The sequence below is a fragment of the Diabrotica virgifera genome, chromosome 9 (assembly GCF_917563875.1).
Source record: "Diabrotica virgifera virgifera chromosome 9, PGI_DIABVI_V3a".
NCBI classification, from domain to species: Eukaryota; Metazoa; Arthropoda; class Insecta; order Coleoptera; family Chrysomelidae; genus Diabrotica; species Diabrotica virgifera.
The window spans coordinates 103,982,917-103,992,586 of NC_065451.1; the positions used below are offsets into that span (position 1 = coordinate 103,982,917).

At 33.4% G+C, this 9,670-nt stretch overlaps 1 protein-coding gene across 1 annotated transcript; it reads left to right on the top strand.

Annotated features, from left to right (window-relative positions):
* The first annotated feature begins 5,691 nt into the window (after window positions 1–5,691).
* LOC126891197 (uncharacterized) lies at window positions 5,692–7,065 on the top strand. Its single transcript, XM_050660380.1, has one exon. It carries the CDS (start codon window positions 5,692–5,694, stop codon window positions 7,063–7,065), a length of 1,374 nt encoding a protein of 457 aa, XP_050516337.1.
* Window positions 7,066–9,670: the final 2,605 nt, after the last annotated feature.

The window sequence follows — 9,670 nt, forward strand, 5'->3', positions numbered from 1 at the left end:
ACAATAATCTAAGATGTGGCTCGTGGGTCGTGTAGGGTAGAATACGTAGGAATGAGTAGTTTTCCAGGTTTATGTGTTACACAAACGCAAAATTGCAAAGTATTTCACTCACTTACAGTTTATAATTCTACAATGTATTCATTAACACAATCCCTCCGCGATAATAGAATAAGGTTATATATATAAATTAAACAGTAACGATATTCTGCTCGACTCTGCTAACACGCGACTGTTGAGTAGTGTTGAGTGACTGAGTGTTATCTCGTTGTCTGTTCTCGTTCTCTCCATAGAAATAATAATATGTTCAGTGTTCAGTGGTTCTCTCTTTGCCCGGGTCCGACTACCTGAGCTGCAACGCAACGAGCGATTACGTCGGTACATAGGCGAAAGATGTAATGGTGAAACCAGTGGCGGGACAAAATGTCAACTATAACATCGCGTTATAGTTGACATTTTAAAACTTAAAAGACAATGTAATAAAAATTGGTTTTTAAGCGAATAAGATTGAATTTTTTTTTGATGAGGGAAGTGTATCATTAATTTCTCCTACATCTTTTAGTATTTTATTGCTTCTATTAGAATGCTTCTTAGGGGGGGGGTACTGTCCCCCAGTACCCCCCCCTTATCTACGCTGGTGCTTGACGCTGTAAGTAAACTTACATATCATCTAGAAAAAAGGTGCCAAGAACAAGAAGATCTAATTTTTCTCCTAAAACAATTAAAAGAGAATTCAGATTCACCAAAGATACATACAACGCCATCTACTAGTACTATTGCGAACTCCAAAACACATTATAAGACTAATTTAAACATTGCCGAAAAAAAGAAAGAAGAACACAAACAAAACTTTATGGGCAGAGCAGCAAAAAGTGAACTGGTAATTACTCAGAAAAAACCTGACGTAAATAAACAAGGGAATTCCCAGTCAATAACAAAAACAGATGTTTCGAAAGGACTGCTTTTTGAACAAAACAGATTAAAAATGGATCAGTTCATTAATTTAGTAGAGGATGAAAAACTTACTAAGGATGAAATACCTATAAATGAAGCAGAAAATGATCAAGAATGGAAAACTATTAGGCCTAGACGACATCAGTTTAACGGACGAAGAAAAATTATAGTAGGTAGCAATAGAAATAGCGATGAGGTTAAGGGTGTTCCAAAAATTTCAACTCTACATGTTACAAGAATTAATAAAGAAACTACAACTGACTCTCTAACCCAGTTAATTAAAGTGAATTTTCCTGAAGCAACATGTGAAGTGATTCAATCGAAACATCCAACAATTTACTCATCGTTTGAAGTAAATATATGTTCAGGGAACTTCAACAAGGCCATGAATCCCGAAGTTTGGCCTCACGGAGCTGTTGTAAGCCGTTTTTTTTACCACAAGAAAAAACAGACAGAAGAAGCTTAGTTTTTGATCCAGATATTACATTATTAAATATCCCAAGTGTTAGTCAGAAGACTGGTTTTAAATTGGATAAGTTATAAGTATTCAATTCTCCTAATTTTGACAGTTGGTAAAAATGCTTCAACTATCAATCAAAAAAGTTTTGGCTTACTTCATCAAAATATACAATGTGTATCAACAAGCATTGCAAAACTAGAGTTCTTCCTGCAGTGCGAAGGTCTACATAATGTATGTGTCTGTTTAACTGAGCACTGGAAATCTAAAGGACAACTAGAACCACACCATATAAATGGATTTTCTCTGGCTTCATCTTTCTGCCGTGACCAAGGGGAACATGGAGGGTCTTCAATCTATGTGAAAGAGGGTGTGGTTTGGAAGGAACGTTCTAATATATGTTCTCAATCTGAGAAATATAATTTTGAAGTGAGTGCTGTGGAAATAGACTATTGCCTTTTTAATTGTGTTGTGTTGTGTATTTATCTGCCTGGACGTGGCTCTATTGATGTTTTTATGTCAAAACTGGATCTAATACTTGATGTAGCAGTCTCCGAAGGTAAGGCTATAATATTAAGAGGTGACTTTAATATAGATTTCAAATCAAATTCACTAAGTAAGCAGAACTTGGTAAATGTTTTAGATTCTTATGGCTTAACCGTAACTGTGAATGATTATACAAGAGTAACTGCAACTAGTAAAACTCAAATTGATTATATTGCTACAAACATAAATCACCAACAAAAAACAATGGTTGTGGAAGGTTTTATCTCTGATCATCGTGCGCAATTGTTCCAATGTAGCATTAACACAGACAATGATGCCTATATATTCATCCGTTCATATAGTGAAAGGAACATAAATCGTTTTGTTCAAACCCTTGAGTCAACAAATTGGTCAGAGGTATTTAATACAATTTCTGCTGAGGATAAATCATTAGCTTTTTTAAATACTATCCAAAATTACTTTCGGTCCCATTTTCCACTACTTAAATGTAAACCTAAATTACCGTAAATGTAAACCTAAAAAATGTACACGTTCGAATTGGTTTACGCAGGAACTGTACAATTTAAGCGATCAGCTAAAACTTTTAGAAACGATCTGTCGGCAAAATAGTAATCTTAGGCCAGTCCTTCATTTAGCAAAGACAGAATATTCAATTAAATTAAAAGCAGCAAAAAGTAGTCACTTCATGAGACAGTTAAACGAATCATCAAATAAAATGGAGTTTAGTTCGAACCTTCGATGTGTAAACATCGCTCCGCTTTGTTGAAGTAAATGTTAATCAATAAGTAATAATACTAATTACATAGTTAGTGAAATAAAGTGAATCAGCATTCTTATCAATTTAAACATTTCAAGTTGGTGACTAGAATTAATTAGCAAAATATAAAAAGTAACAAAAAGAAGAAAACAAAAAGTCATCTTGAATCATTCTGAATTTCTAATATTAATTATGCCTACTACAAATAATTGCCATGCGTGTCAAAAATTAATACCACCGAAGGAAGCAAACGACTCCAGTACCGTAAATTGTTCAGTATGTCTAGCGCATTGGCACGGTGTCTGTGCTCGTCCCCAACCTACGGATCTCGAACCAAATACGCTACGAGCTTGGATATGTGAAAATTGTCTTAACACAAAATTGACAAGCGCACATGAAGATGTTGAATCCATTAGATTTAACGCTATTATGGCTCAGCTTAACACAATGCAAGCTACCTTTACAATAAAAATTGAAGAATTATCTGCGCTGGTCACAGCCCAAAATGCAGAAATTATTGCCTGCAGCAAAAATATAACTGCACTACAATCAGAAAACCAACAACTTAATAGACGAGTTGAAGTCTTAGAAAAAAGTTTCTGGACCATGAAGAAATGCACATAGAGGTAATGGAAAGGATTAAACGACAACAGAATGTCATCGTTATGGGACTCTCTGAAACGCCTAATGATTTTGAAGAAGCCAAGAAACTAATTAATCATATATTACCCTCTAAAAATGTTCCCATTGCTTCAACCTCTCGATTAGGAAAAATCAGAACAGATGGAAAACCTCGACCCCTTAAAATTGTTGTCGATTCTCGTGAAACTACAATCGATATCATGAAACGGAAAACAAATATTTCAAAAACTGTCTATTCCACCGTATACTTAAAATCAGATTTGACTCCAAATCAATCTAAACACTTGACAGAGCTAAGACAACAACTTCAGCAACGTAGCAATGACGGCGAAAAAAAACTGAACAATAAAATACGTCAAAAACATACCCAAGATTGTTGAGTTGCCCACTTCAAAAAGATATCGGGAAGAAGAGAGTTCACCACGCTCTTCATCTGAAATAAAAATCTCCAAAGCAGACACTAGAAATAATATATAGCAACCATTAATTTTGTTGTTTTGGAACTGTCAATGGTTCACTAATCTAAAAGACTTTGTCGAAGAAAATAAAGATTTTTCTATTTTATGTCTATGTGAAACGTGTTTATCAGATAAAATTCAAATTACTCCTGCTTTTTTAAAAAATTATAATATTCTAAGCTCACCTGCTGTAAAGGAAAAGTCGACCGGCAGAGCCAGTGGCGGTATCTGTATACTCTATAAAAATTCATTTAAACTAAAGCTATTAGATGCCTCCCCTTGGTGGATAATCTGCGAGTTGACTCTTTCGCTCCATGAAAAAATCATACTATGCTCAGTGTATTTTAAACCCTCATTAGATCTTTCACACGTGTTGGATATTTTTCAAACATGTTTATTAGATATTATAGATAATCTTCAAAACACGCCTGTAAATATAGGGGGCGACTTTAACTGTAGAGTAGTTGAACTTAATTTAGTACCACCTGAGATTTTAGAGGATACAAATGTCTTTGACCAGAGAACATCTAATGATAAAGTACTTAACACCAGAGGGCGTAATATTATCGATTTTATGTCAGAAAACTCTTTTTGTTTATTAAACGGTCGTACAATTTCAGACTCACCGGCTCAGTTTACGTATGTTAGTTCTATAGGTAAAAGTGTAATTGACTTTGCTTGGATATCCAACTCATCGCTATCACTTGTTCAGGACTTGCTATCACTTTGCTGATCACTTTGCCATAGCTCTCTCTTTAAACTTAAATATATTTGACGGAAATAACTACTAATGGTTCCTCCAGTAATACTTCACATACTATATATAAATGGAATGAAGAACTAACATTAACCTACAAGATATTAATGGCAAACTCTCCCCGAATTCAATATAATTCTCAGTTGCACAATTCATACAATAATCTATATATTGCAATAACAGAAACAGCCACAAAGTTAAATATGATCAAAAAAACAGGATCATTTCATACCAAAATATTCTCATCCCCTTGGTTCGATTATGAATGTCTTTGTTTAAAAAAGCAGGTTAAACATGAATTAAAAATATGTAAAGTAAATAATTTCTCAGAAAGCACCAAACTAAAATATGTACAGATAAAAAAAGAATACAAGACAACACTAAAATTCAAAAAACAAATATATTTTAATAACATAATAACTGATTTAAGTAACAGCCGAAACCCTAAAACTTTTTGGTCAACTTTAAAAAAATTTCGTAGTTATTCGCCTTCATCAAATTTACCCATGAATGTATGGCAAACATTTTACAGAGATATATACCCTCCTAAAATAATTTCGTTTATTACATATTACGTTAGACATCAATTTCTGGACAAATCCATAACACCTGATGAGATTTATTTAGTTTTAAACAATTGCAAAAACAACAAAAGTCCAGGAAATGATAAAATATCCTATGAGTTTTATAAATATCTACCAAATAATTGGATATTGTACATGACTTGTTTGTTCAATAACATATTTAATACAGCTACAATACTTAGAACTTGGACTGAAGTAATATTAAAAATGATACACAAAAAGGGGCCTATCGACAATCCTTCTAACTACAGAGGAATTGCTCTAATGTCTTGCTTAGAAAAAATATTCACACAAGTATTACTCAACAGACTTAATGCGTGGACAGATAATAACAACATTATTCCTGAAATTCAATCTGGATTTCGAAAACATCGAAGCTGCATTGACAATGTATTTGTTCTTAACTCGATCATACAGTCACGATTAAGGTTAAAAAACGCAAACTATTCGTTGCATTTGTGGACTACAAGAGGGCTTTCGATTCTGTTAGCCACAACTTGTTATGGCAAAAACTGTACAATATAGGGGTTAGTGGTCGCATAATTTTACTTTTAAGAAATATATACAATGAAGCATCAATGCAAGTAGCTGCCTCAGATGGATTCACCTCTCAACTTGATATAAGTGCCGGAGTTCTACAGGGTGAATCATTAAGCCCGATTCTATTCTCATTATTTCTCGCAGACATAGAAACATTTTTTCTCGATAGCGGGGTTACTGGCATAAACATCGGAAATAAACGAGACATCGTATTATTACTTTATGCTGACGATTTAGTCATCGTAGCAGAGTCTGAAGTGGAATTAGGTAAGAGTCTAAGAGCACTGGAAAGATATAGTGACCAAAATTATCTTAAAGTTAACACTAGCAAAACCAAAATAGTTGTTTTTTCTAGAGGAGGCGGTATCCCAAAAGCCTGTACTTTCAGTTATAAGAACAAACCTATCGATATTGTCTCTAAATTTACATATTTGGGCATAACTTTTTCGTCTTCTTCGCTTTTTAGAGAAATGGCATATGATACCGTTCAAAAGGCCAAACATGCCATTGGAGCAACAATACCGCTCATGACAAAAACCAAGATGGATAGTTGGACATCCCAAATACATCTGCTAAATTCCTTAATTCTTAGCATAGTAACTAACTGCATTGTCATTGGGGGGTTACGATACGCCGACATACTAGAACGGGTGCAATTAACATTTTTAAAACCTATCCTTTTGGTTCCTATCAATACGCCAGATTTTGCTGTTCGTCTTGAAACAAGTACAGCTAAATTTTCACTTGTGATATTTCAACACATGCTAAACTGGCTCATTAAACTTTATGAGATGGAAGAAAATCGACTACCTAAAATGTGCTTTCTACGTCAACTGGAAATCACAAGGATAGAGAATAAATATAATTGGGCATCACAGGTTAAAAATCTGTTAGAATTTGCAAACTGTCAAAGATCATGGAGAGATATCAATGTAGCGTTCCTAAAAGCAAACAAAAATGACTTAATAGACACATTTAAACAAAAGGTAAACCAAAATGATTTGCGACAACTGAATGACTCATCATTTCTCACTTTTTATAGGGCTTTAGACCTGAGCGATCAACCGCAACAGTATCTTCATATTCGAATGCCTCTACAATTCACCAGAACAATAGCACAACTTAGACTGTCGAATGAGTTTTGTATTCGGTTCACTTTTCAAGGACTAACATATAAGATTGATCCAAAGCAGTTATGTACAATATGCAACAAACGTGAGCTGGAAACTCTGCGTCACCTTCTGTTCGAATGTCCTATTTACACAGCAATGAGACCACAGAATATTACCAATCTGTTAAATCCAGAATATTTAGCAAACACCCTGAATAATATTACACCCTCTACCGCGAAAACAATTTCAAATCATATATGGAATATTCTGAAGCTACGAGCTTTCGTAATTAACGAATAAAAAAAAATTAATAACGCAAGCTCTAATTTCTCAATGTATTATTAGCGTACCTTAAAAGATTATTAGTAGCACTTACAAAAAAAGTATCCGAATAACTCACAAGTTTGTTTCTTTTTTATTTATTTATTTATTTTAAAATTTATAATGTAAGTAATATTGCAGTTACGTGTTCCCTTAATCTCATTATATATTTATCTTGTTCTTCCTAGATACGTAATTATGTATATGTATGTGTATGCGGGTAGGTGGGTATAGGTGTGTATGTTTATATAATATGTAATATAGGTATGTCTATATATGTATAAGTTTGTATTCTAGAACTTACTTGTATTTTTATAAATTTTTTAAAGCTATTTATATCTAAGTTATTTATGTACATGTAGCGAACTAAATTTCTTGTTATGAAACTGTAAAGTTTTTATAAACAATAAAATTCTATCTATCTATCTATCTATCTATCATCAAATAAAATGAAATGTATTTGGCATTTAGTAAACTTAACAGTCGGGAAACAAAACAACTCTAAAGTACCTAGAGATAATAATAATAATTTAGCAGACAAATTTAACCACCATTTTGTTGAAATGGCTCCAAAGTTACTTGCCGCTTTGGATCCTACTAAAATAGGTGGGTTTACATCAACATCAAAAAACCGTAATAGTTGTTCTATGTTTTTATATCCAACTAACCCACAGGAAATAACTAGTATAGTCGGAAGTTTTAAATCCAAACACAGTTGTGGTTTTGATCAGATTTCCCCTAAGTTATTAAAACAATGCATTCACGCTCTCGCAGATCCACTGACGGATATTTGTAATGCCTCTTTTCAACAAGGAATATTTCCTAGTATGTTTAAACTATCTATTGTAATCCCTTTATTCAAAAGTGGTGATAAAGATGACCTTAACAACTACCGTCCCATAAGTCTCTTATCTGTGTTTTCAAAGATAATTTAAACTCTGGTTTATACTAGAATAAACGCATTCCTAAAAAAGCATAGTGTCTTGCATAATTTTCAACATGGTTTTACATCTTCTAAGTCTACAACTACAGCTCTTGCAAATTTCGTCAGCTTAGTGTTGGATGCTTTGGACAGACGAGAGAAGGCATGTGATTTATTTCTCGATATGTCCAAGGCTTTTGATACTTTGGATCATAATGTGTTGCTAACAAAACTTGAGAGGATTGGTATTCGTGGTATAGTTCTAAAATGGTTTACTTCCTACCTAGAAAATAGAAGACAAAAAGTAAAGATAACATCTAATGGACTTGTAAACGAATCAAACACATTGGATATCCATTATGGTGTCCCTCAGGGTAGTGTATTGGGTCCTCTACTTTTTATAGTATATATTAATGATATAGCTTTAGTAACTAATTCACGGAGTGGAGTTAACATCATCAGTTATGCGGATGATACCAACATTCTAGTCACAGCAATATCCGATCAAAATTTGCAAAATAGAACTACACAGATACTATCCACCATCAACAGTTATTTCTTATCCAACAAACTAGTTTTAAATGAAGAGAAATCAAAGTATATGATTTTCACGTCAAATAATTTATTAAACCATCAAGCCACTATACAAGCAGCAATAGATAAAACAGACTGCACGAAGTTACTGGGGGTCCTGTTAGACAGTAATTTTAAATGTTCAAACCACATTTCTAATTTGAAATCCAGATTAAGTAGCGCGTGTTATGCATTGAGAATTCTTTCACGTCTCTTTAATACATCAATATTAAAAACAGCAACTAAGATGGTTTGGCCACGTACAACGTATGGAAGAAGACAGATTACCCAAGCAAGTGCTACGATGGGCACCAAAAGGACGGCGGAAGAGAGGAAGACCTAGGAAAAGCTGGATAGAAGGAATCCATAGGGAAATCGGAGAAAGAGGCTTGAACGAAGACATGTGCTACGATCGAGAGCAATGGCGATTGGGAATCGGAAGACGTCGTAGAACGTTATAAACCGATTATATATATATATATATATATATATATATATATATATATATATATATATATATATATTGTATTTGCGTCCCTCGTGGCTTCTGTATAGTTTTGACTCTTCGTGACTTCCGATCAATATACAGCGTGTATATTAACAAGAATAATTTCATACAGTTAGCGCTCGCTTTGGCATCCGTTATACTGGCAACAACGTATTTATAATATCAAGTAAACTATTTAACCTTGGTCGTGTTTAAGTGCAAATTTAGTTGTAGAACCCAGACAAATTCTATTTATAACTTTTGCCAATTAGGTGGTTTTGCTCGGATATACGATAAGGATTTGCTGTAAATTGTTTGTTTTCGTTTTTTTATACTCTTAAATCAGGTTAGAAAAACTTATTTCTTGGGTGTAGTTATGAATGATGTATTTTCTAAACTTTTAGATTTTCTATTTTATTTCGATGGAAGAAGATTATGGATTTCGGAAGATTTCGATGGAATAAGTTATATTGTAATATACTTAACAATACCACTATATACCCTTGACAAATTTTTATTTTTTAAAGTTAATAATTGTTTGATGAACCTTTCGATAAGTTAGGTTAGGTATATTATTAAATTTTATTATGATAATAATCGGT

Coding starts and splice junctions, on each gene's coding strand:
- LOC126891197 (XM_050660380.1), top strand. CDS start 5,692: ATGCAAGTAGCTGCCTCAGATGGATTCACCTCTCAACTTGATATAAGT.